The sequence below is a fragment of the Heterocephalus glaber genome, unplaced genomic scaffold (genome assembly GCF_053883595.1).
Source record: "Heterocephalus glaber isolate CG9 unplaced genomic scaffold, H.glaber_assembly_v1.0 deba00001745, whole genome shotgun sequence".
NCBI classification, from domain to species: Eukaryota; Metazoa; Chordata; class Mammalia; order Rodentia; family Bathyergidae; genus Heterocephalus; species Heterocephalus glaber.
In genome coordinates, this window is record NW_028258451.1 from 2023746 (window position 1) to 2051686 (window position 27941).

At 49.3% G+C, this 27941-nt stretch overlaps 1 protein-coding gene across 1 annotated transcript; it reads left to right on the forward strand.

Annotated features, from left to right (window-relative positions):
* Positions 1 to 1314: 1314 nt before the first annotated feature.
* On the forward strand, positions 1315 to 27941 carry LOC101719127 (NACHT, LRR and PYD domains-containing protein 4). The gene is made up of 10 exons (XM_004867164.4): positions 1315 to 1362; positions 7895 to 8470; positions 9483 to 11052; positions 12150 to 12311; positions 12758 to 12925; positions 19874 to 20041; positions 21698 to 21868; positions 24254 to 24424; positions 25392 to 25562; positions 27578 to 27941. Exons 2-10 carry the CDS (start codon positions 8191 to 8193, stop codon positions 27669 to 27671), a joined length of 2955 nt encoding a protein of 984 aa, XP_004867221.2. The 5' UTR covers positions 1315 to 1362; positions 7895 to 8190; the 3' UTR covers positions 27672 to 27941.

Consider the following 27941-nt stretch of genomic DNA (forward strand, 5'->3'; position numbering starts at 1 on the left):
AGCCTGACACAGGGGCTCTCTGACCAGTTCCTCTTTCCGAGGAGCCACAAGTGGGAAGAGATGACCTGGCCCACACTGCACTTAGCTCCTGCGTCCTCTGTGACTCCCCAGGGTCCTCAGGACCAAGTTCACCGTGGAGGAAAATGGCTTCACCTGGTGTTCCTGCCCCAGCCAGGGAGCCCAGCTGCGCCCCCATCCCCTGGGCCTGCCTGCGGTGTGCGCGGAAGATGGAAGCCAGGCCACCCCGACTGATGGTCACCAGGGACCCACAGTGGCCACTGCTTGGTCCACATCACCTGGAGGATGCCTTAGAGATGCTCGGGATGAAGGCCACCCTGTGGCGCTGGCAAGGCTGGGGCAGCAGTCACCAGATGGGAGCCCCCAGGGGTCCTCGAGGGTGAGTGTGATCCGCCCCCTCCTGCAGCCTCCTGCCTCAGGGCACAGTGGGGAGTGCCAGTGCTCACACCAGACAATGCACTCGGACGTGGAAGGGAGCTCTGAGGGTAACATCACGCTCTCAGACAGCCTTACACCTGGGAAAGAAGGGGATTTCCTTACACCGATCAAGGACTCTAAAAATACAACCCAGAACTCCCTAAATGGACGACAATGAAGGGGCGCCCTTGTAAAAAGCTCCAAAGACAGGGCCCAGGATGTAGCTCAGTGGTTCCCCCACCTGTCTTGCAAGCGCAAGGACCCGAGTTCGATCTCCAGTACCAAAAAAAAAAAAAGAAAAAAAAGTAGCCTTGATAAATGTAAAACCAACGTAAAATGTGATTGCATTTCTGTAAATAAATCTGCAGGCCCCATCCCCTTATCCTCAGAGGATGTATTCCAAGTCGGTGCTTGAAACTTCAGGGGGTACCATGCCCTGTCTCGCACTGTTTCTCCTGTGCATACCCATGGTGACGTTTAACTCATGAATTAGGCACAATGCATGATTCACAATGCTCATAATAAAATAGAACAATTACAATAATACTCTGTAATAAAATTTACTTAAAACATATGAATTCTTGAGCATAGTGATGCTGACTGTAATTCCAGCCTTCTGGGAGGCTGAGGCAGGAGGATTCAAGGTTGAGTCCAGCCTTAGCAACTTAGCAAGACCTTGTCTTAAAGTTAAAAAAATAAAAATGAGCAAGGGTTGCAGCTCACTGAGAAGGCCCTGGTTCAATCCCTACTAGTACTCACCAAGTTATGAGTTGTTTATCTCTAGAATTTCTCATATAGTGTTTCTGTTTTCCAAAGCCACCTGGGCCAATGGGGAAGAGGAACTCACTGGCCAATCAGGCGGCACCGCAGGTGTTTTCTGCTCACTCCAGCGCCACCCAATAAGGACCAGCCAGGCGGACCTGTGCGGTGAGTCGGCAGCCCTCCGCGCTGCTCTGCTCCTTGTGCCTATCTTTTTGCTGCTTTGGGTCTTCATTTCCTCCCCTTTGTTTGGCCTCCCTTCTTGACCAATCTGAAAGATTCCGTGGTGTCCTTGACCCCCAGGGCCCGTGCAGTGATGATGTTTAACTCAATTTTGTGGGAAACTCTACCAAATGCCTGGATATTTCAAAGCCTGATCTATAGCAGCTCCCCCCAGCACCAGGCTCTGTCCTGCTGGAAAGTGAGCCAGATTATGGGCTTTGATCCATTGCTTGAGGCCTAGGGGAAGGATGGAGCAGGGTCTTGAACCCAAGCGAAGACAGCATGTGTAAGGAATCTCAGGGCTGGAGAAGCTCAGAGGGCAGCGGTTTCCCTTAGAGCCTCAACACCTGAGGAGCAGAGCTGGGGCCCAGCCGAGCCCCAGGAGGCAGGTGTGAGGGCCGATCAGCCGGGCCTCTGCACTGCCGCTTGCTGTCAGGCCCAGGGTGGAGATCCTTGGGGCTGGAATTCCGGGCTGTAACACACCCAAGACTTTGCCTGCTGAAATGAGTGTGTGTAGGTGGGATGTCGTGCTATATCGATTCACATTGATATTTATTATTTGTTACAGATTCAGCTGCATCCCCAACCCTAAAAAGTCAAGTTAAAGCCCAAGCCTTAGCACCTCAGAAGGTGGGAAAAAAGTTGCAGTTGATTCACTCCACTAAAATGAGGTCTTCCCGGCCTGGGTGCGTCCCCCTCTAAGGAGCTGTGTCCTTCCAAGATGAGCACGCATGGCACAGGACAGTGCTGCGTGGCTATGAAGTCGGGTGGGGATCAGGCAGCTGCCAGCCCAGTGTTCTTCTGATAACCACAAGTATCAAAGTCAGGGAAATAACAGTGATGCGATACATTTATGTAACATAAAGATCTTGTGGTTAGGGTTCGTCACTATGTATATAATCTTTGCATTTTTTTCACAGGAGTATTGGAACACGAATTCTCACACTAAGCTTGTCATTTTCCTATATCTAACCTATGTGTCAAAGAGTTTAAGCATACTGAGTCTGTGATTTGGGGCAGGGGGAGAAAATATTCGGGGGAAATAATTTTTAGTTTCAATTTTGATAATTTGCTGATGCAGATCTTTGAGTCTGAAGTCTCTGGGGTGGGAGAGAATTTCTTTCACCTGTAGAAATTAGTTTTAAAAGCTTTACAAGAAAGAAATTGAAAATGGAAGTTGTCATTTTCTGAGAATTCACGTATATTTGAACAAAATCACCCGTCTGGCTAGAAAGGCATAATACCTCTGTGTTTGAAGCTGCCCAGGAGTGTGGCGACATCTTGCCTGTCATGCCCGAGGGTCACTATTTGTGCTGTCTTTTCTTCGGACCTCTTGGGGCATCTCACAAATATGTTTTGTCTTTTTTTTTTTTCTCCCAGTACCAGAGATTGAACTCTAGACCTTGTGCTTGTGAGGCAGGTGTGGTGCCACTGAGCTAAATCCCAGCTCTGTTTTGTCTTTTCAAAGAAACTACTGAATATAACTGGTATTTTCACTTTTTATGTCATAGGTTATTATTTTCTTCTGTTTTCTTTTGGTGTGTTTGTTCTTTAACTTCAAACGCATACTTCGCTTGTAAAGTTTCAAGCTCCCTGTCTCAGACCTCGGACAGAGCACACGGGTGCATCCTGGTAGGCTGCACAACCCCCACCCCCTTCATGCGGGATAGCAGGAAACATCACTCAGTTCAAATTTAACTTATAATCCTTCATTTTGTTATATATTTTTTGTTAATATACCTGGAAGCATATTTCTCAACGTTGGCATCTTTGGGTCCTTTCGCTGTTGACTTCTGACATAAACTGTGATCAGAATATTCTCACACATGACTTCTGTGGCCTGAAACCTGTTGAACCCTGCTCTAAGGACCAGCATGTGGCCGATATTTAGGGATGACATGGCTAACACAGCTGAATGAAGCAGTCTGTATTCACATGCAAACCTGTTCTCTTCCAACTTTTTCTCATTTTAATCTGCTTAGCGCATTCCTGGAACAAGTTGATAAAGCATCCTGTAGTCTGAGTTTCTCCTGCATTTCTGACAATTTGTGTGTTTCCAGGCCCTGTTATAATTGCTTGTATAATTATAGTGTTCTCTCTTCCTTGTGATTTGAAAATCTTGTGACCTTACATCATCTGTATTTATCCCTAGAGTTTGGCGTGGCACCCTGGTACTGATATTGGTACACTGGGCATTTTCAGTCAGAATTTGCTTGTTTTTCTCATAGATTTCATTTTCTGTGGTTTTGTCTTAGATGTCTCTTTACAGGATGTGTGTTTGGTTTTTGTTTTTATCTAATCTGATGATCTTTGTTTCTCGGACAAGGAGGCCGCTATTTGTGTAATTACTAACAAGAGGCTAAATGTGCTCTCTCCTTATTTCCTATTTATCTGTCCCATGTTCCTATTTTTGTCCTTTCTCACTGTGTCTGATTAGTTTTCTGTCCTTTTTTTCTGTGTACAGTGCTTTGGCACATAAACCCTCACGGTTATGTCAGAATTCTAGCCAGGCCTTGGGTTTATCAGGGTATAATATCGGGTTTTTGCCTGGCCATCTTCCCAGTCTGGCCCGCTGGAGCATGTGGCACCCTCCACACTCAACACAGTGACAATTTTTTTTTTTTTTTGGTAGCAGGAATCAAAATCAGGTCCTTGCGCTTGCAGAGCAGGGGAGGGGGCAGCACCACTGAGCTAAAATCCCCGGCCCCACAGTGACAATTTTAATTTGGTTTCACAGTGCAGTGAAGCGACCTGTATCAACTCACGATGGATTCTCTGAATCCTCCTATGGGGTCTTTTTCCTTCTCTGTGATGGCCACTATTTAGAACGCATTATTGTGTAAATCTGCTGTTGGAAACACCATTTACCTGCAGGGGTCTAGTTTTCCTTCTTAAACGGTGGTTTTCTTCTGGGTGGACCTAAGCCACATTCAGCGCCGGCACCTCTGTGAGCTGCTCCTTTCTGTAGCACCTGAGGAGGTTGCTGCCAACCTGATGACCCTGCTTCAGAGGGACAGGCCTGCTTCCCTCCTGCCCTGCCACCACCCTGGGCTGCTTTCCAGATATTTCTCTTTGCTTTTTAGTTCTTGGGTTCCCCACACTGTGACTAGGTGTGGGTTTATAATTTATCCTCCTGAGCCACTTGGTTAGTAGACTGATTTATTTTGTCTGTTAACGAAAAAGTCTCAGTCATTGTCTTTTCAAATACATACGCTCCTCTATCAACCATGAGGTTAAGCCTGGTACACCCACTGTGAGTTGAAAGCATCATTGTAAATTGGAAATGCAGTTGGTACCCAGTGCTGGAGAACCTCATGGCTTAGCTCAGTGTATCAGCCAGCTTTCCTGTTGGGGAGCCACAATCCCTGACACCCACAACTTAGAGCAGGAGCGGTTTAAGGTGGCTCATGGTCTCAGAGGATTCAGTCCATGGTCAGCTGGCTCCAAGGCAGCAGCAACATGGCAGAGGGTGTGGTGGAGCCTTGCTGTTCAGCTCATGGTGGCTGGAGGTGGAGCACAGGAGCTGTGCCAGAGAGCAAAGAGCCAGGAGTCAGGCACAGACTGCAAGGCCTGGCCACGGCCCATCCAGACTCACCCAGATATGCACTTCACCGGTCCCCTGGTTGGGTCCTGAGTCCAATCAGCGCGACCCTCCACCGAACTGCCAAACCCAGCCTGTCCAAACATGCTCAGAACGCTCACATCCACCTACACTTGGGCAGAACCAGCCAACACAAAGCAGACTACCATAGAGCCCTGGTGGCTTCATTCATATGTCAAATGCTCTACTGGAAATGAGAAGCAGGGTGTACTTTTTCACGCCCTTGTACAATCCACAGCCGTAAGTCAGGCTGTGGTGGGCCAGGGACCCGCTGCGTGCTGCTTCGGCCCCTTGTCTTCCTTTCTCCCCCTAGAGCTCCAGTGAAGTGTTGGCTTCTCCTCCTCGGCCTCTCCCCTCTTCTGTGCGTCACCTTTTTCTCTCTGATTCATCTCAGATGACTTTTGTTTACCTGTCTTCTAGGTCAACGATTATCTGTCTGATCCTTTGTGGATGCACGGTGCTGTTTCCTGGGGCTGCTGTAACCAAGGCCCACAAGCCGAGCGCCCTAACCAAAGGGTTCAGGGTCTCAGGGTGCTGGAGGCTGCAAGTCTGGAATCAAGGTGTTGGCAGGGCTGCCTGCTCCTGGGGACCTGTGGGAGGCTCGGGTCCACAGATCTCTACTGACATCTGTAGCTTAGGGTGTTCTTTGTCTGCTACCTGGCATCTTCCCTGGGTTTTAAAATCATCTTCCACCTGTGCTTTTGTGCCCACATTTGACCTTTGTGATAAGGTTGTTCATAATACTGGACTAGGGGCCCCTGTTAGTCCAGCGTAACCTCAGCTTGAGCAAATCCACCCCTACAGACTCTGTTTCTACATGAGTTCAATCCTGAGGCTCTAAGTATGATTTCAACACAAGACTTTAACAGAAATAAACACATGTACTACCAGTAGATTGGATGTGATATCACACTGGAGCTGGAAAAGACTCTGGTGGCTATGTGGAGGTGGCAAAGAAGTCTGCATGTGCACTGGAGAGGATATCTAAACTTTGCTTTGTAGCAAATCTGATGCAATCTATGCCCTCACTTTCAGAGGTATTGTACTATGACTTCAGTCTCATGCAAGAGACTGACCTCCGATCTTCTTGACTCCATCTTCACATCCAAAAAATTCTGGCTACTTATTTCCAGCTCTGGAGGTCTCAGCACAAAGCACCACCACTGTTCTAGTCCTAAGTAGTGGAGCTCTAAATTACTGGCTCCCAAATTGGGGCATGCACCAGGATGGACTGAAGGGTTTAGCAGATGGTCAGAATTCACAGTGCCTAGGAGGGAGCCAGGGAGTGCACTTGGAATGGCCTCAGGTGTCCCGATGGTGCAGGGAAGCTGTGGGTTCAAAGCAGGATCCTGGGTGGGGAGGATACAGGTCCCTGTGTTGGATTTAACATCTTACCAAGCAGGTTTTAAATTGTATTCTTGTTCTGTATACTGCTTAATAGCTTTCCTATTGTTTAGCTCTTTGAGTCTATTAAGATTTATTCTTTTCCCAATCACTTTGTCTATATTATGGGGGAAATTCTGCCAAATGATCACCTATGAATAAAATTTTATTTTAGCTTTCCCCTGTATCATGTAGCCCTTCCACCGATGTCAGTACCGGGTCCTAATTTTGTTGCATTAGAACAAAGGTGGCCTGTCTGCTATTGCCTTTTTGCTTTGTATTAAGATTGCTTTTCATGGGCCAGGACAGGGCCAGCTATTGGGAATCTTTCGTGTGTGCTTGAAAAGAATGGTCCCTCAGTGTTCCGTGAAGGATCTACAAACATTCATGGTGTGTGTGTGCATGTGTGTGCGTGTGCACAGGCGTGCGTGTGTGATGTGTGTATGGTCGCTGACTCTGTGCTGAATTTCAATTTTCTTCTTAGGAGTTGTTTTAGACCCAGGAGGTTCTAGGGATAGCACGGGAATGTCTGCTGAGCCCGGGCAGCCCTCTGCTTAGCAGTGGCCCTGACTGGGACACACTTGCATGCCCGAGCAGCCGGTGCAGGGAGACTTACTGACCAGGTTGGGGTGCTGGGTGCCGATTGCTCTGGGTGTGTGTGGCTTCCTGGAATCTCCCACGCTCAGGCAGCCAGCCCGGAGGGAGCAGCTCACGCTCAGGACTCCAACAACACACAGCTATTCCTGCGTAGTTCTGGAGGCTGGGAACCCAGGCCCCTTGGAGAGTGTCTGTGACATCCCACACCCCGTGCAGTGACTGGGAACCTCTGCTGCTTCACGTCCCGGTCAGCAGTGGTGTGTCATCTCCCTCATGCCAGCTGTCTTCATGGGGGTGCAACAGGTCTTGGCATCATTTTGGTTTTCAGTTTACTAATGACAAGTGACCTTAAACAACTTTCCATTCATGAGTTGCTATCTGTCTGTCTCCTCTGAGGCTGAGGTTTTATGTCCACTTTCCCTGGCTGCCCAGTCCTGTGTCAGAAGTGAAGTGGTCCCCAAGTCTAGGTTAATTCATTTATTTCGCATGTGGACTTGTGGTTGCCCTCGCACTGTTTGTGGGATAATGCCATTCTCCTCCGTTATGCCAACATATCTGAAGCAACGCGCTTTCTCTGTTAATTTACTAAGGAAAATGTGATTTCCCGCTCCGTGTGGATAAGGCCATGTTTACTTCTATGTTGAAGATATGCCAGGTGCATAGAGTTTAGGAATCTCTTATTGTCTGGATTATTCTCTTTCCCTGTCCGTTTTTCCCCAGGGAAGGTCTTCATGCTTCACCTATCATCGTGCTTTTGCCTGAAAGCTGAATTTCCTCATACTATCACCGGGCAGTTTGGCATATCGATTTATCTTTACAGCTAAATGTACCAGTATAGCCCTGTCAGTAACGCTGTCCTGGGCAGTGACTTTGGTTATTTTTACTCTTTCCCCCCAGGAACCATCAGAGTTGGGGTTTGACGTAGTTCTCTCGGGTATGAAATCTCCCTCACCGGACTTTTTCCGGCCTCGCTGCTTTCTTGAGCATGTCCATGAGAAGGGAGATCAGAGGAGCTGCAGCTGAGGATCTTCCGCCCTCGCCCCACACCCCACAGCCAGCGGGGCGCCACGCAAGAACTAAACGACCTCCGTCCTTTCCCTTGCGATAGCCTGGTGCCCCTGCCTTTCCACGGGTCCCTCTTAGTCCTCGACCCTGTGGTTCTCTTTGGAGGTTGATCTCTCCGCCTGGATGAGATGGCGTCGCCTTTCTTTTCTGACTTTGGCCTCATGTGGTACCTGGAGGAGCTCAAGAAGAAGGAGTTCATGAAGTTCAAGGAGCTGCTCAAGCAGGAGACTCCACTGCTTGGACTCAAGCAGATCTCCTGGGCTGAAGTGAAGAAAGCATCAAGGGAAGAACTTGCCAACCTACTGCTCAGGCATTACGAGGAGCAGCAAGCCTGGGATGTGACCTTCAGGGTCTTTCAGAAGCTGGGCAGGAGGGACCTCTGTGAGAAGGCCATGAGAGAGAGCACTGGTGCGTGGGCCCAGGGCCGGGGGTGCGGCTGCTCGCGGCCAGGATGGTGGGAATGCGTGGTGGGAATCTGGCCCTGTCGGGAGGAGACGGCTGTGTGCAGCCCCTGCGGGCCTGTGTGGGGAAACACAGGTGGTCCCCTGCCTTGGCCCCATCGTCCCTCTGTCTGGATCCTCAGTCAGTTTACTGCAGGCTGAGGCGTGGCCTGGTAGCAACAGCCAAGTGGCAGCTACTGTAGACTGTAGCGCCTGGGGCTCAGTGGTGCAGTCCTAGAGGGTGCTCGGACAGCCCTGAAACGCAGTACTGAACAAGATTTCCCAGTCCTAGTCACGCATGCGTGAGTCTAATATCTGAGGAGCAAACGTTCATGACAGAGAAGCCACGACCTAAAGGCATCATAGCCCTAAGTGCTGCACTGGCATTTATCCTGGTTAAAGGCCTCACTGTTACTGTGCATATAGGGGTTCAAGGGCAAGAGACAGTGCTCCTGAATTCCTGTTAGGTCCTCTTCTTTGTCCTACCACGGTGCACTGGATGCAGCTCTCTCGATGTCCAGCCTGCTTGGGATTCACAGCATTCCTCAGCTCTCCACCTTGGCCTTTCTCATTAAAGTGTTCACTCTCCTCCCAGCTTCCTCTGGGCCTCCAATTACACACAGCGGCCTTCACACTGCGTCTCATGTAGCTCTTTTTCTCTTTTCTGCATTTCCTGTGTCTGTGTACTTGCGTCGGGACATTTCTTTCCAACAGTTTGCTTATACCCAGTCCCTGCCGAGTGGTTTCTGGGCTGCATCCCTCAGGTGCTGCTGCGCAGCTCTGCCGTTGTATGGGGGGCTGCAGCCACACACTGCAAGGGTGGAGGTGGCCGGGGCTCTGACCAAAGTGCTCCTGGGCCACAGCCTGGGGATCCCTGAGAAGATCATTCTGAGGTGAGCAGGTGAGGGTCAGAGCACATACGCTGGAGTGTTTAACTCTGACTTGTTGTGGTCTCTTTTGTTCCTGTGCCCCTGACCTAGGAAATGCGAAGATATATCAGACTCACATGAGGGAGAAATTCACCGACTTCTTGTCCAGGGAGTCCATTCCCACGATGCATGAACAGTTGGATATGAATATCACGCAGGAAGAATGCAAATTTCTGGAACTCCTCTTCGAGCCCGAGAAGCAGACCCGCATTCTATGCTTGCTGGGAGCCCAAGGAGTTGGGAAAACAACTTTCCTGGCGAAGATGATCCTGGCCTGGTCCAAGGGCTTCGTCTACCAGGACAGATTTTCCTACATCTTCTACTTCTGCTGCAAGGAACTGAAGCAGCTGCCAGCGACGAGCTTGGCGGGACTGATCACCAGAGCCTGGCCCGGCACCTCTGCCCCTGTGAGTGAGATCATGGCCCACCCCGAGAAGCTCCTGTTCATGGCCGACAGTTTTGAAGAACTGGGCTCTGACCTGGCGGAGCCGGAGGACGAGCTCTGCAGCGACTGGGCGGAGGTGCAGCCACCAAAGCTGCTGCTGAGCAGTTTGCTGAGGAAGAAGATGGCCCCGGAGTGCTGCCTGCTTGTCACCGTCAACCCCAGGGCCGGGCAGGACCTGGAGGACAGGCTGGAGGACCCTGACATTAGGGAGCTCACGGGCTTGAAAGAGTTCGACGTAAAGTTCTACATCTGCCATATGTTCCCGGACAGGCGCAGAGCCTTGGAGGCTTTCAACGTCATCCTGAACAACGAGCAGCTCCTCTCGATGTGCCGGCTCCCTGTGCTCTGCTGGCTGGTGTGCACGACCCTGAAGCAGGAGATGGACAAAGGCATAGACGTGGCGCTCACCTGCCAGCGTCCCACCGCCCTGTATAGCTCCTTCCTCTTGGACCTCTTCACGCCTGAGGGTGCCGACGGCCCCAGCTGGCAGGGCCAGGCCCAGCTGCAGAGCCTGTGCTCCCTGGCCGTCCAGGGCATGTGGACCAACACCATGGTTTTCCGGGAGAAGGACCTCAGGAGGAACGGGATAGGCAGCTCCGACCTCTCTGCCTTGCTGGAGCTCAGGGTCCTCCTGCCGTGCTGGGAGACTGAGGGCTTGTACAAGTTCCTGCACTCCTCGGTGCAGGAGTTCTGCGCTGCCCTGTTCTACTTGCTCAAGAGCCCCGGCCACCACTCGCACCCAGCCGTGAGGGGCACGCAGGACCTCCTGCTGACCTTCCTCGAGAAATCCAGGGCCCACTGGGTGTTTGTTGGGTGCTTCCTGTTTGGCCTGTTGCATGAAAGGGAGTGTCAGAAGCTGGATGCCTTTTTTGGCTTCCAGCTGTCCAGTGAGGTAAAGCGGCAGCTGTATCAGTGCCTGCAGCAACTGGCAAAGGTGGCTGACAAGCTCCAGGGGCAGGTCAGCTTCCTGGCCTTATTCTATGCTCTGTTCGAGATGCAGGAGGAGGCCTTCCTGAACCAGGTGATGGACTTGATGCAAGATCTTGCCTTCTCCGTCTTCATTGAGACAGACCTGAGGGTTGCCGGCTACTGCTTAAAACACTGCTCTAACTTGAGGAAACTCAGCCTTTCCGCCCAGGGTGTCTTTAAGGAAGAAGGCAGGGAACAGAGCTCTGTGTGAGTCCATCCAGTGGTCTTCCTCCTCCTCCTCCTCCTCCTCCTTCTCTTCCTCTTCCTCCTCCTCCTCCCTCTCTTCCTCCTCCTTCTCTTCTCTCATCTTCTTTTTCATACTAGGGAATTAAACCCAAGGCCTTTGCCCTGAGCTACACCCTCAGCCCATTTTTAGTTTTTATTTTTTTAAATTTGGAAACAAGGTCTCTTGAAGTTGTGCAGGCTGGACTTGAAATTGTGATCCTCCTGCCTCAGCCTGGCAGAGCTCTGGACTGACAGGTGAGCACCATCACGGAGGCTCTGCGACTTTCTCCTCTCCTTTCCAGGGTCTGGCCCACACCTGCCTGCCCGGGGGCTGCCAAGGGCGTGGCAAATACCTGGCAGTGCTTAGCGCCTCGCCTATCCTGTCAAGCAGGCACCAGGTCAAACCCTGAATTGACTTTTTAAAAAAATTATGCTATTTTGTTTTATAAACCTTTATTATTTAATTCTGCATATCTATGGGGTAAGTGTAGGGATTTGCTGCATGCGTAGAGTGCCTGCTCTAGATGGAGCCTTGAGCCCTGTGACCTTGCCTGGGGACTCGCTTTCCTGGCTGCAGTGACAACAGTCACACGTGATGACATCATGCCCCTGACGTAGCCCTGGCTCTGAGCATCAGCCCGAAGCAGCTGTGGCTGGGATTTTGGTCCCTCCCGAGCTGGCCGTGGACTCTTTCTTGACCCGTCCTCTGCAAGTTCTTTCCAGACTGACTCTAAACACTCGACAGATTTCTAGTCCTTTCCTACTCATAAAGATCACTCCCGATGGATTCCTTCACGGTCAGGTTAAGGGCGAGGACACGGGGCAGAGAAGGTGCCCGAGGTTATGGAGTGGGAAGGGGCGATGGCTCAGGGTGAAGCCTGGAAACCAGCAGACCTGGGCTCCGAGGTGCTGGCTCGGTGGGGGTGAGGCAGGGCCCTCGATGCTGGCCCAGCTGATGTCCCGCCCGCTGCCTTCCTGCTGCAGGAAGCTTGGATGCATCCCGGGCCTCCACCCGCCAGGCGTCCCTCGGTGGCTCCCTCTCCAGCACCTTTCCTCTCCCCTTTCTTCTTCCCACACAGCTCGAGCTCTGAGCTCCTCTGCTGGCACCAGGTGTGGTCAGTGCTCAGGACCTGCAGCCAACTCCAGATGCTGCAGGTGAAGGATGGCACCCTCAACGAGTCCGCCATGCTGAGTCTGTGTCAACAGCTGAGGCAGCCCAACTGTCTCCTCGAGAATCTTTTGTAAGTTGGAAGTCAGGGTCACCTACACGTGAGTGTATTGTGGAAAGGGCACATTAGTCTCTCCTCCAGCCCTTGTCCCGACTGCATGGTCCGCAAAGGCTCGCCGTCCCAAGCAGAAGCCTAACCCTACCCAGAACGCTGCCGGCAGCTGCTCAGCCGTGAGGCAGGGTCTGTCCCTCGCACGGCAGGGTGTTGCGGAGCACCCCTGAGTTCTGACTTCCGACTTCCAGACGCCAGTAGCTTCCTCTGGTTGTGACAACCCTAACTGAGCCCAAACCTCTCCCATGTGGGAGGGAAGTCACCCAGCTGCGAGCCAGGAGCGACACAACTGGGCTGTGAGATTAGAGTGAGTCCCCGGTGGGCTGGAGGACATGATCGAAGACGGGTTCTCGGGCCACACTTTCAGGCCTTTTTCATGAACTTCTTCAAATTTTCTGTTTTTGCAGTGTCAACAATGTTACCTTCCACTGTGAGAGTTGGACTCTCTTTGAGGCATTCCCTCATAACCCAAATTTGAAATACGTGAACCTTAGCAACACCCAGCTGGGCCGCGACGATGTGAAGGTCCTCCACGGCGCGCTGAGCCACCCAACGAGCAGTGTGGAGAAGCTGCTGTGAGTCTCTCTGCTCTTGGCCTCACGGGCCCCGCGCCGGTGGACTGCAGTTTTTGTGCTTGCTTTTCTGTCCAGTTTCCATTAATTTGGACAAATCTCAGATGTGCTTGGTGTAGTGAGTAGCTCAAAAGTGTACCCTACGGTTTTATCAATATAAAGTTCAAAAATGGGCGCGCCTGCAGTGTTAGTTAGGGGGAAGTTTCACGGGAGAGGTTTGTGCTGCTGGAGATCATCTCCTGGCCTGGAGCCTGGTAACCCAGGGCTTAAAGTGATGATAGCTTGCTGGCCGGAACGTACCATTTGTGCGCTTTCTGCATGTGTGTTTGAGAATAGTTCAAACGTTTTTAATTGAGTTAAGGATCCCCTCTAACGCTTCTCTTTGGCTTCCCTGCTTCCCACACATTCAAACACTTCCCACAACTCCGCGCTTTCTCTGGGATCCGTCATCCAAGCACACAGAGCCTTGAATCCACGACTTAGTAACGGCTTTGTAGAGACATAATACAGGTGTCACAAAGCTTGTGTTGGGATAGTGCGAAGTTTAGTGGGCTCAGTTCGTTTTCCCAGGGACGTGCAGCTGTTGTAACTGTCTGGGTCCAGGAAGTCTGGCCGGGCCCAAGGAGAGGCTCCACCGCAAGCAAGGCTCCCTCTGTGGCTCTGCTCGCTGGAGCCACTCACTCCTGGGCTGCCCGTTCTGCACACCACATGTAAACTGAACCACGCAATACGTGGTCTTCGCGAATGGCTTTCTTTCACTCAGCAAAGGTTCGATCAGTACTGCCTTCCTTGTGTGGCTGAATAGTATTCTCCTTAAAATTTAACTTTATTAGTACTTGTTTGCAATACGCAAAGTCCGCGTACATCTCAGGGAGCAGGTACGTGTGCATAACACACCTCTATTCTTCTTTACTCCCCTCCCCTCCCCACCCACCTCCCTTTTTCCATCCCTAGATTGCCTTTCCCCATCTTCTTTGTTACCATTTTATTGTCAGTTCACGTTTGCTTTACCTGATGTCTGCATTCTTTGTGGGTGCTTGGCACATGTCCGTGATACATCTTAAACCTTTTTACTTCTTCCCATCAGCTCATTCCCTTGGACCCCTTCCCATTTGCGAAAGATCTGTCTCCTTGTTTCCTGCTAGCAGTCCTGTTTTCCCCCCTTTATTTGCACTTTGCCTTATTCAGATAAGAGATGCCATGTGGCATTGAAGCTTGCGAGTCTGATTTATTTCCCTTAACATTACATTTTTCCAGGTGCATCTATTTTCCTACAAATGTCTCAAATTTATCCTTCTTTATAGCTGAGTAATATTCCATTATGTATAAATACCACATTTTCTTTATCCACTTGAGTATTGATGGATATACAGGCTGCTTGCAGGATTTAGGTACTGGGAATTGTGCTGCAATAAACATGGCTATGGCTGTCTTTATAATATGATGTCTTTAGCTCTTTTGGGAAGCCACCTAGAATGGGAATAGCCGGGTCAAATGGTATTTTTTTCTTAGTTCTTTGACAGATCTCCTGATTTCCATAATAGTCATACTAATTTCCATTCCCACTGACAATGTAGAAGGATTCTTTTTTCAGCACAGCCTCACCGGCATTTGTTATTATTTGATTTCTTGATGATTGCTATTCTTTCTACTATAAGATGAAATCATAATATTGTTTTAATTTGCATTTTCCTAATGGCTGGAAGTGTTTTTTCATATGCTTATTGGCAATTTGTACTTATTCTTCTGAGAAGTCTCTATTCATTTCACTTGCCCATTTTTTGATTGGGTCTTTTATTTACGGGAGTCTCTTTTTTTGAGTTCTTTATATATTCTAGATATTAGTCCTCTGTCTGAAGAATAGCTGGCAAAAACTTTTGCTCATCTGTAGGCTGTCTCTTCACTCTGTTGATTGTTTCCTTTGATGAACAGAAGCTTTTCAATTTTTTTAGAAGCTTTTCAATTTGATGTGATCCCATTTGTTGATTCTTTTTTTTTTTTTCGGTATCGGGGATAGAACTTGGGTCCTTCCGCTTGCGAGGCAAGCAGCGGAACCACTGAGCTAAATCCCTGGCCCCAATTGTTGATTCTTGTTGTGATTTTTTGTGTGTGTGTGTGCAGTTGGAATTCTTTTCAGAAGTCTTTGCCTACACCTATGACTTATCTTCCAGTAGATTCATTGTTTCCATTTTAATGTTTAAATCTTGATCTATTTGGATTTCAGTTTAGTACACAGTGAAGGATGTGGGTCCAGCTCCAATCTTCTGCACACAGATGGCCAATTTTCCTGGCACCATTTGCTGAGTAGACAATCTTTCCTCCAACGTGTGTTTTTGGCTTCTTTGTCAGAGATGAAATTGCGAATGTGTCAGAGATGTTCCTGCGTCCTCTGTCCTGTTCTATTGATCTTCGTGTCTGTTTTTGTTCCAGTACCATGGCATTTTTATCACTGTGGCTTTGCAGTATAGCTTGAAGTCAGGTATTATGATGCCTCCTGCTTTGCTCTTGTTACCCAGGATTGCTTTTGCTATTTTGGGTCTCTTCTGGTTCCATATGAGTTTTAAGGTTGTGTTCTCTAACTGTGAAGAATGTTGTTTGGTATTTTGATTGGCATTGTGTTCAATCTGCAGGTCAGTTCTGGAAGCATGACCATTTTGACAATATTGGGTCTTCCTACACACTAACAGGGGACATCTTTCCATTTTCTCATGTCTTCTTTAATCTCCTTTTTCAGAGTTCTGTACCTTTCATTGTAGAGGTCTTTCACTTCTTTATTTAGGCATTTAATTCCTAGGTATTTTAATTTTTCTTGATGTATTGTGAATTGTATTTTTTTCCTAATTTCTTTCTCAGTGAGTTTATTACTGGCATACACAAATGCTATTTTTATGAGTTGATTTTGTATCCTTCTACATTGCTGAAATTGGTTATTAATTCTAAGAGGCTTTAGTGAAATTCTTTGGATCTATTTAGAATATCATGTTGTCTGCAAATAATGGTAATTTGAATTCTTCCTTTCCTATACATATTCCTTTTATTTCTGTCTCTTGCCTGATTTCTCTGGGTCATATTTCAAGTGCTATGTTGAACAGAAGGGGTGATAGTGGGCATCCTTGTGTTTTTCCTGATTTAGAGGGAAAGCTTTCAGTTTTTCCCCATTTAATATGATCTTGGCAATTGGTTTGTCATAAATAACTTTTATCACATTCAACCAATGTCCTTCTACACCTATTTTCTTAAGAGTTTTTATCATGAAGAGATGTTGGATTTTGTCAAAAGCCTTGTCTGCATCTATTGATATGATCATGTGGTTTTGTCCTAGCTTCTGTTTATGTGGTATTTTACATTTATTGATTTGTGTATGCTGAACCATCCTTGCAAACCTGGGTAAAACCTACTTGGTCATGATGTATGAGCCTTTTAGGATTTTTTTTTTTTTTTGGTACCGGGGATCAAACTCAGGTCTCCGCACTTGTGCAGCAGGCGGTGAAACCACTGAGCTAAATCCCTGGCCCATGAGCCTTTTGATAATGTGCTGCATTTTATTTGCCAGTATCTTATTGAGGATTTTTGCACCTATGTTCATTAAGCAGATTGGCCAGTAATTTTCTTTGTTAGTTGGATCTTTGTCTGGTTTGGGAATCAGAGTGATGCTGGCATCCAGAAATGAGTTTGGAAGTGCTCCTTCTCTTTCAGTCTCGTTGAAGAGTTTGAGGCGGATTGGGGATAGATAGGGTTAATGGTTCTGTACACTGCGACAGAGAATCCCTCAAGTCCTGGGCCTTTTTTAGTTGATAGGTTTTTTATTATTGTTTTGACTTTATTGATTATTATTGGTTTGCTCAAAAAGTTTTTATGTCTTCTTGGTTTAGTTTTGGTAATTCATATGAGTCTAAGAATCTGCCCATTTCTTCAATATTTTCCAATTGCTGTTTCAATGAACCAGCTCTTTGATTTGTTATTTCCTTGTATTGTTTTTCTTTTTAGCCTTGATTTCATTAATTTGTACACTGATCACTATGATTTCCCCCCTTAATTTCAGTTTGGCCTTGGATTGATGTTGTTGTTCGAGTATCTTGAGGCTCCTCATTAGTTTATGCATTTGAGCTCACTCTGGTTTCCAGTGTGAGCACTGATCGCAGTGAGCATCCCCATTAGGACTGCTTTCACAGCACCTCATGTGTTGTGGTGTGTTGTGTTGGCATTGTCGTTTGTGTCCAGAAATGGTTTAACTTTTTGTTTGATTTCTTTGGTAACACATTTGGTGTTCAGGAGTGTGTTATTAAGTTTCCACCTATTTCTAAATTTCCTGTGGTTTCTTTTATGATTGATTATTAATTTCATTGCACAATGCTCTGATAGTAAACATGACATAATTTCAATTCTTTTATAATTACTTAAGCAGGCTTTGTGGACTAATATGTGGTCTATTTTGAAGAAAGTTTCACATGCTGCTGAGAAGAATGTACACTTTCTTGTAGTAGGTAGAACATTCTATAGATATCTGTTGCACTCATTTGTTCAAGGGTGTGGTTTAGCTTTGATATTTATTGATTTTTTTTGTTTAATGGATGTGTCTCTTTGTGAAAGTGGGGGATTGAGATCACCCATTATAACTGTGTTGTGTTAGTGTTTATTTGATCTTTTATGTCCAGCAGTATTTGTTTATGAAGATAGGTGCCCCAGTATTCTGTGCATATTATATTTACAAGTGTTATCTTTTTTGTTGGATTATTCTGTTAACTAGTATCTAATGACCTTCTTTGTCTCTTCTGATCAGTTTTAGCTTGAAGTTTACTTTGTCTGAGAGTAAAATTGCTACCCATTCTTGTTTTCTGAGTCCTGGTGCATGGAATCTTATTTTCCACCCCTTGCTTTTCAGCCTATGAATATCTTTTTGAATTAGATGAGTTTCTTGATTGCAGCAGATTGTTGGATTCTGGTTTCTGAACCAATCTGCCAATCTGTGACTTTTTTTGAGGGGGTACTGGGGATCAAACTTGGGACCTTGCACTTGCGAGGCAGGTGGCAGAACTGCTAAGTCCCTGGCCCCAAATCTGTGACTTTTAATCAGAGAGTTGAAGCCATTAACATTGAGAGTTAATACCGAAAGCTGTTGGTTTATTCCTTTCATTGCACTCTTTTTCTGTAATGACTCCTTTGTTTTTCTTTTATTTCTTTTTGCATGCTTATTTGTTTCTCTATTTGCCTTGCTTGATATATTTGTTCCATCTAGATTTTTTGACTTCGTTGGCTTCACTGTCTCTGCCTAGGATATTCTTCAGTATTTTCTGGAGGGCTGGTTTGGTATTCAGAAATCTCTTGTGTTGTTCTTTTTCATGGACTGTCCTCCTTTCCCCATCTGTTTTTTTTTTTTTTGGTACCGGGGATCGAACTCGGATCCTTGCACTTGCGAGGCAGGCAGTGGAACCACTGAGCTACATCCCCGGCCCTCTCTATCTGTTCTGAAAGAAAGTATTTTTGTTGGATATATTAATCTGATATGGAATTTATTTGCTTTTAGGCTTTAAATACTTCATTCACTCCAAGCCCTTTTGACCTTTTCAAAGTTTGTGTTGAGAAGCCTGTTGTAATTCTAATGGGTATGCTCGGATGTGAGTTTTTTCTTTTTCTCTTACGGCTTTTAAAATTCTGTTGTTTTCTTGGATACCTGGCATTTTAATTATAATGTGTCATGGGAGCTTCTTTTTCATCACAGTTGGTTGGTGTTCTGTAAGCTTCATTTCCTGTATATTGAACTCTTTCCTCATACTTGGGAAGCTTTTTATTATTATTTCTTAAACCAAATTTTTATTCCTTATCTCCTATCTGCCAGTTTCTCTCTAACCAATTAGCCTTGAGTTGACTTTAGCACCCTCTAACAGCTGTTCCATGGATTTTTCTTGTATATTCTGGATACAATTTGGTGATATACAAGACATATGATTTGCAAATATTTTCTCCTGTGCAGAAAGTTATCTTTTTACTTGCAGTTTTTTTGTGTGTGTATGCCTGTGGTGTAATATGTAAGAAATAATTGTCTAACTAATTGAAGGTCATTAAGATTAATTGCCTTATTGTCTTCTAAAAGTTTTCATTGTTTGAACACATATTTAAGTTTATGATACATTTTGAGTTAATTCTTGAGTACCGTGTGAGGTAGGCCCATTCCAATTTTTTAACCCCCTGAAAATAATATCTTAAAGCTAGAAATAACTCTCAACCCATGAATTGCTGCAGAACCATCCAGGTGAGATGTTAGAAGGTGTGGACTGGGTGCCTTGGAGTTAACTTTCATATCTAGACAGCTACTTTAATTGTTTATGTCTTTATTCTTTTGTCTCTGAGCTTAGCTTGGCTGTGTGTGAGAGACAGCCCAAAGTAAGTAGAGTGCTCAAGGTAATAGAAGATCACAGTGACTGTCAGGAGAGGTCACCTCGGCAAATCAGTAATAAGCCCAGCTGGACCCCACTCAGGGCTTCTCTGAGGGGGGTTCTGTGAATGATGAGGACCTTCTGACCCCAGGGCTGGGAAGAGCATTCCCTCTGGTGAGCAGGTGCCTAGGCCCCAGGCAGACACAGGAGATGGCAGGGGATTACCTGGGGACAGCACATGTGGACACCTTGAAAAATAAAACCTAATGTGGACCAAAACTAGAAGTACCTGGTGTAGCTGGGACACAGGGACCTGAAAGCAGGTAGAGACCCCACGGGTTGCGTTGTACAGTTGGGGCTTCTCTGCGCGTGAGTGAGAGGACATCAGCCGAGCGTAGACACATCAGAGTCTGGACGTGCCTCAGGCTGTCTCTTGGCCTACGCATAACAGGTTGACGGGGATAAAGAGCGAGGCTCTGGAGGAGAGCAGAGTCTATGTTTTGACACTCACAGGATCAGCAGGAGGACTGCATCAGGGAGCGGAAGCCAACAGAATGTCACATTTCTCCCGCTGTAGGCTGGTAAATTGTAACCTGTCAGCTGACGATTGCAAGGCCTTGGCCGCCACCCTGATGGAGAGTAAGAAGCTGGACTCCCTGAACCTCTCCTGCAACAACCTGAAGAAGGGGGTGCGTGCTCTGTGCAAGGCACTGTGCCACCCCAACTGCACCCTGAAGTTCCTGGCGTAAGTGGCCAGGGGGGCGGCACTGTGGAAAGCCCATCAGCAGCGTGAGGTTGGGCCTGGGGGCCTGGTCTGAGCAGTGGCAGGACCGTGGCAGAGGTGGAAAGGTTAAGATGCGGGAAGACTTGAGTCCCTGTAGGGCCCCCGCTCGCTGGCTGTCCTCTTCAGGGAGTTCTTTACTCTCTCCCAGCGCTGTGCCGCTCTGTACACAGGAGGAGGACACAGCCTGTCCTACCCATCTCGCAGGTTTGGGTGAGATCGTCTACACAGAGCACGTACAGCAGGCCCTCCGTGTCCACGGGGCCACCTCTGTGGATTCGACCAACCATGGGTCGAAAATACTGAGGAAAAATTGTGTCTGTACTGAACATCTACAGATTCCTTTCCTTGTCTTTATTCCCTAAACAACAGTGTGTAATTACTCACATAGCATTCAGTGTGTAGTATATATTACAAGCCACCCGTGCATCTACAGTGTACAGGGATGTGTGTGGGTTCCATGCACACCCTTCACCATTGCTTGTAAGACACTTGAGCATTCGCGGATTTTGGTATCCACAGGGCACAGACACAGAGGGATGACTTTTGACTAAATTTCAGATCTCAGACAACACAGAAGATCTGCAATGCACACTACGTGTGTGATGACACTTACCAGTCTCTAGCATGGAGTGTGGAGTCTCAGATGGTGCTTAGGACAGTCATGGAGCAAGACGTCCCCAGCCTCATGACCCCATTTAATACTGAGTGTGCTCAGTAGGCTAACCGTGAGAAATCAGGGTGCACAGAGCACAGAGGAGGAAGCAGATGAGCTGTGGATTGCCCATCTCCTATATGTAATATGTACAGCATTTTAAATATGTGTGTGATGTGAAAAATGTTAGAAGAGATCACAAAAGTCAACAAAGAAACAATTGCCTATATTGCAATAAACATGTGGATCTAAACATATAATTACAGCTGGATAGCTGGGAAGAAGTTAGGTGGTAAATGTTGGCACCTAGGAGGTTACCAACATAAGCTAAGCATTTTAAATGAATTGTTTTAATTTCATTTGTAGGCCTATAACGCCCAGTACCTCAGCATTTCTTTGACTCCTCCTTATTGACAAGCACAAGTTTCTTTGCAAATTAACTTTTAATTCTCAGTGTTTTCCAGCAGCTGAGAAAAGAAGACACTGTTTTAAAACAGCCAAATATTTAGTACATAGCAAATGTGGTAGAGCATGTGTTAACGACAGTCGATGATGACAGTCTGAAGTTATATAGCCATGATGGCTCTCAAGAGCACCGGGGTGAGGGAAGCTGAGGCCTTACGCACGAGGTAACCAGGACGCTTTAGCAGCCCACGAGGGACCGCTCTGAGAGCAGCGCAACACGCAGAACTAAGCACCCTCGGGAGTATTCACGGTGCCGTTTCACACTGTGTTTTTTCACATGAATCATTTTGTCAGTTTTATTTTCAAATCCCCCTTTCACGTAAGAAAACATGAAGGGAGACATTTTCAGGTAAGCCGCGAGTTCTTGGTCTATCTCCGCAGGCCCTCTATGTCAGGTCACAAAAACATTACCTTTAACGTTAGAAATGGTACTTTCTTCTCATGGTTCAGAGAGGCCCCTGCCCCTGACGCCTCCCTTCTCCCCTGTTGTGTCCCCTCAGGTTAAGCTTCTGCACCCTCAGGGAGTGGTGCTGGGACTACCTCGCTGAAGTTCTCCTGATCAGCAAGAGCCTGAGCCACCTGGACCTCAGCATAAACAGCTTGAGGGACGAGGGGCTGAAGGTCCTCTGTGACACTCTGAGATACCCGGTCTGCGCGCTGCAGATACTATGGTGGGTGCCCCAGAGACGCTAGTGACCCAGGCTTCTCCCTGGGGCCTCCGGAGAGGCTGTGGCGTCTGTGGCCGTGGCTCGGGGGGGCTACAAACACTCGGCTCCGCTTCCCCGGGTCTCGGGACAGTGGCTGTCTTCTTCCCCTGTCTTTAGGGTTTCCCGAAGTTTGTTCTGTGACACTGGCTTGGTGGTCATGGATTTCTTTAGTTGATATTTATCTTGTCCTTTGATTTTGAAAGATAGCCATTCAAGGTATAGTAAACTGGGTTAGAGATTGTTTTCTTTCAGGGTTAGAAATACATCATTAAAAGCCCTCCAGGATGTTTACGTTTCTGTTAGGAGGCTGCTGTTACCTGGATGGCTTTGCCCTTGTGATTCATTTCTCTCTGACAGCTCTCAACATTCTTTCTTCTGAATTTTGGGCAGTTTGACTCCGCTGGCTCATGGAGAAGTTCCTTCCTGGCCAGGCTCCTTTATCTGGGTATCCTCCTCACCCCAGTGTCAGGGAATTTTCTCCTCTGTTTCAGTGAGCAGGTTTTCTATGCCTTTAGTCTATATTTCCTCCCCCTTCTTGAGCCGGGGGAGTCAGAAATGTGGTCATTTCATTCCCCAGAAGCTTTTGAATGATCTCTGTGTTGCTTCTTGCTAGTTTTCCTCTGTTATTGTCCAGATGTTCTGTGTGTTCGCCTTGCCTGTCTTTTTCTCTTCTGATTTGTCTTGCTGTCTAATTCTGCTGAGACTTTCAGTCAAGTTTTTCTTTAACAAATTGGGGTTTTCACCTCCAGGATTTCTGCTTGGTTCTTTTTCAGAGCCTCTGTCTCTTTACTGACATGGCCTTTCCTAGCCTGCACTGACCTCCTTAATTCATTCAGCTGCTTATTCACATCTTCTCTGACCCCACTGACCATTTTAACTATCAGTTTTGAAATCCTTTGTCTGGATCTCATCCATTTCAGTATCTGTGGTGTCTGCTTGTAGAGAGTTGTGAATCTTTGGAGCATCTCCTTGCCTCGTTTTCTCACAATTCTTGTGTTTTGCCTTGAGGTTGGCAGACCAGCGGGTAGGGGTGTCTCTCCACAGGGTGTGGAGGTCACTTTAGTCAGTGGCTCTCTCCTGGTGATGTCTCTGGGCCGAGGTGGATCATGGGGACAGAGCCTACTCAGTCTGTTCTGCGATGAGGTTCAGTCCACAGTGCTGCTTCGGGAGGGGACAGTAACTACCAACACCGCAGTGACCAAAAAGCAAACCACACGGCATTGGTGCATAACTGAGAACTGATATTAAAAGATCTCTACTGTTTTAGCAACCCAGGAAAGACAGGGACAGTAATAATATACACTAGGTAAGAAAAACATAATGATATTCTGATTAATAATGTTCCATATTAATATGAATTTTATATCCATACTATTTTATATTTTTAATTTTAGTATTAATACTAATTTTATTTATGCTAATTTTATATATTAATACTAGTGTTATATGCAAAAAGGGAGAAGGGCAGAGAGACAGAAGAAAGTATAAGAAAAGTAAAGAAAAATGGGAAGGGAGGATAAGTGGGAAGTAGAGATAAGACGATGACTGGATCCAATTACTGGGCTAAAAGTAAAACAAACTTAGATAACCCTATGAAATAACTGCTGATGTAAAATGCACAAAGTAGCACAGAATGGTGCAGAGCAAAGGCAGCAGCTCACACACATAACCAAACTAAAACCCAACCAACGATACAAAACAGAACAGAAAATCTAGGGTGGACCCGCTGTGGAGCTGTTCGCAGGGAGGACAGTTACTGGCCCTGCCTGAGGAGAGGGGCAGGCTCTCGGGGCGCCGCAGCTGAGCTCCCCCCGTCCAACGTGGCTGTCTTGGTGACACTGGGTCTCAGGGTCTGTGTCGCATGTGCGGCCGGGAGTGAGCCAGCCACCTCTCCGTGACGGGCCTGACCCAGGGTCCCCGTCCCTGCTCTTCGAGCTGTGGCCGCAGGTGTGTGTGTGCAGCGCGGGTTCCTGGTGTCCCTGAGCGGGGCTCGTGCTGTCCTCATGGTGCACACCCTGAGGGGCCGGCAGGGCACAGCCTCGGGTCTGCTGTGATCAGGAGCCTCTGCCCTCCTCTGGACCATGGCGGGGTGCTGGCCCTGCTCCCCGGTGAGTCTCAGCCTCGGATTCCCGCCCTGCGGTCCACAGCCGGCACTGCCCAGGCCTCCCCTCTCCAGCCCTGGTGCCCTGGGCTCCTACCTGGGCCACAGCCCACTTAGCGTCCCGGGGGCCACAGTTCCTCCAGGGTGACGCTGCGGACCCTGGGCCCAGAGTCCTGAGGACGCAGTGACCTAGGCTGGACGCCACACCCCACGGCTCTGACAGTGCCCCATCCTCATGTTCCCTGCAGCCTGATGAAGTGCTCCATCACGGCGGAGGGCTGCAGAGACCTGGCCTCGGTCCTCACCAGCAGCCGGAACCTGAGAAGCCTGCAGATTGGGGGGAACAACATAGAGGACGCGGGGGTGAAGCTGCTCTGCCAGGCTCTGGCACAGCCCAGCTGCCTCTTGGAGACCCTGGGGTGGGTATCGCAGCCGCTCGCCTGTGTTTGTGGGAGGCCTGGGCAGGAGGAGAAAACATCCCATCGGCTCAACAGGACGTGCAGGCTCAGTGCTCAGTGTGGTTGTGCAGTGAGCCACAGGCGGCCCAGGCAGGGCTGGGCTGCTCGGCTGCCCTGCGTGAGCTGAGAGTGAGGTTCCTTGGGCCGCTGGTGCCGGGCTGGCCCCTTCCCAGGGCAAGGCAGTGGCTGTCAGCTGGGGTCGCCCGGGGTGACTGGACTGCTAGTTGTCTAACTGGGAGCCTGGGCTGAGTGTGTATGTCTGCTGGTACTGGAGACTGAACCTAGCACCTTTGCACTGAGCTGCATCCCCAGCCCTTTGAAATTTTTAATTTTAAGACAAGGACTTATGAAGTTGCTGTGTTGCCCATGCTGGGCTCAAATTCGTGATGCTGGGCTCCTGCCTCAGCCTCCCACAGTGCTGGGATTTCAGGCAGGCAGCAGCAGGCCTGGCTGGGCCTGGGCTCCTGGGCCTGGCAGTCTGGTGAGGCCTGGTGTCCGAGGGATGGCTTCCTGCTGAGACTGTGACCAAGAGGCACCTGGTCCGGGGCCCCTCTGGGCCTGCAGCACCTGGCCCTCCTGTGGCTTTGCATCCCTTCCCTGTCTCGCATCCTGTGGCTGAATCTCCCTTCTTAGAGGACCAGTTACACAACCTAGGGCCACCTCAGTCCCACTGTGGCCCTAACTGCCCCTGTAGACTCTGCACCATGTGCAGCCCCACCCTGGGGCAGGATGTCAGCAGGGAGCTGTAGGGGACACAGTTCAGGCCTGGCATCTCAGGAGCCCAAAGACCAGGAAGGCCATGCTCAGAACTCACACATCTGGGAGTCGCAGGGCCCAGAGTGAGGGACAAGGCCAGGCCCGAGCCCAGGGCAGGGGACGTGGACTCCGAGCATCGAACTGAGGGTCTCTCCCACACCTTCTCTTGCAGGGTGGAGGACTGCGGCCTAACCAGCGCCTGCTGCGAGGACCTGGTCACCGTGCTCACCACCAGCAAGACCCTGTTTATGCTGAACCTGCTTCAGAATCCCCTGGACCACGGTGGGGTGGCACTGCTGTGCCAGGGCCTGAGGCACCCTGAGTGTGCCCTGCGGGTGCTGGGGTGAGCAGCCATGCGCCCCTTCCGTGGGGAAGCCCGGGCTGGAGGCACCGCTGGAGCTGCCGTGCACAACTGCTGCGACATTTTAAACTGTTATTTGTATTAGGCCGCGTGTGCAGTACGCAGAGGTCACGTTCACTGCAGGGAGTGGGCTCATGTACACGGTGCATCTTCGTTCTTGTTGTATCCTCTTCCACGCTCTTCTCCCCTTCTTAGTCCTCTTCCTATCTCCTGGTCTGGGGCTGTTGCAGGACTAAGAGGTGGAGTACCAAGCCCTCTCCCAGCTAGTACTAGGGAGTGCTGGGTGTCAGCGATCCATTGGTGGCACTTGGCACTATTGCAATGTGAGTTATAACGCGTAACTGTATTTCTAAATGTGACTTATGTGGAGGCACACAGTCCCTGAGCGCAGCACTTCGACACAACGCTGGGGCACACCACACTCGTGTGGACGAGCGTTCTGATTTTCACTCCAGTGCAGTGCTCTCTAGGTCACTTGAGCTCTTCCACACTTTATCATCAGGCCGGCGTGTGAGGCGGGGAGCTGGGGTGAGAGTCCCCAGCTGGAAGGGCTCTGCCAGGACGTGCTGCTGGGTGGGCTCAGCAGAGCCGCTGTGCAGCGTGCATTTCTGTTTTTTGTTTTTTGGTACCAGGGATAGAACTCGGAACCTTGTGAGGCAGGCAGGGGAACCACTGAGCTAAATCTGCGGCCTGCAGCATGCATTTCTGACTCAGGATAGAGGTCAATCTGGATGTGGCCCCATCATAAATTGAAGTGCATCTGCACTTATAATAGAATTTATATTTATATTTTCGCATCCAATGTCGGGCTGCATCGTGGCCCTTGCCCTGCAGGACTCCCCCTCCCTCCCTCTGGGAAGATGCAGGCACCATCCCTGTCACCCACCCTGATGTCTCCCTCTGGAAACACTGGGTGCCCGGCTCTGTTTCTGCCCCATTTTGACTTTTGCTGAAGCCTCAGGATGGGATGGGGCGGAGGGACCTGGGCTGCCTGTGCTGTGGGGCGTGGGGCTCTGATTCCTGGCGACCTGGCCAGGGCCCGGACTCCCCTGGTGCCACCCCTCTCTGCGAAGCAGGGTAGTCTTTTGGCGTGGGAATGGGGGAGTGGCCCTGAGCGAGGGGATAGGATGACGGAAGTGAGCGTGTGCGCCCACCTCCCCAGCTTTCCCAGATCACAGGCCTCCGGCAGGAGGGGAGGCTTCTTGGCTGCAGATGAGTAGGTGCCAGACCTGCAGGGGGCCGGGGCTCAGCGGCCCCTCCCCCCTGCCTGGCGGGGGACACACACGCTCCGCTCCGCTCCGGGCCGGGCCGTGGCGCTCTGGCTGTCCCGCTCTCTGCTTTTTTTAAAAATTATTTTTATTATTTTTTTATTTTTTCCCCACTCTGCTTTTGTGACTGAGTGTCCTCCTCTCATGCGGGACAGTGATGAATCCTCTAAGGTCGCCGGGCAGTGAGGATCCAGGGCCCAACAGCAGGGAACAGAAACAACCATTGTCTTCCCCTCTTAAAACTAAAACCAGCGCCGCCGGCCTCTCTGCCTCCCCAGCGCACTCCTTGTCCCAAGCCCTGTGTCTCTGCGGAATCAGCGCTGTCGGTCACCAGTTCTGGACGCCGTGCTGTCCAGGGCCTCCCGTGAGCCAGCTCACTAGAGTGCGCAGGGTCAGGGACATTCGTGTGCCTCTTCCTGGCCCTGTAGGCAGTGTCTGGTTGGCAGCTTGAAACCGCCACGGCTGGGCTGGAGAATTCACACCACAGAACGAACACAGCAACCAGCCGGGCCATGGTGGTGGTGGCGGTGGTTACCATTGCCACTGTCGTTGTCTGCGTGGGTGAGGTGTCGAGCACTTATGAAGGCCACTGCAGGTCATGGGTACACCTGTCCCCTCGGTGCGCCCCGGCCTCCCTAGGCTTGTCCCGGGAAGAGATGGCGGAGGAAGGGGGCATGCAGAAGAGCAAAGCAGTGCCCGTTAAACAGAGCCTTTTCTCTGTTTTGCCAGACTGAATAGTGCTGAATTTGGTGAGGAAACCCAGGCACTTCTGACTGCTGAGGAAGAGAGAAATCCCGACCTGGTCATCCTGGACACATGGTGATGCAGAAACGGAAGACAGCGGTTCGGGGAGGGCTGCAGCACCCAGATGCCAAGAGGAGGCTGTGGGACACCTGCGGGGCAGGGCCGCCTGGCACCATGTGTGCGGGGACGCGACAGTGGCTCTGCCCGCCCGGGGGGTGGGCCTCGCTGCGCACACAAGGTTTTAATTTGCTCTGTGGTCTTTGGCCAGAGCTGCAAGAGCTCCGTGACGGAACTTGTATCTTGTCTACAATCGTCTTTTAAATCCCCAATAAAGTCCTATTTCTTTTTA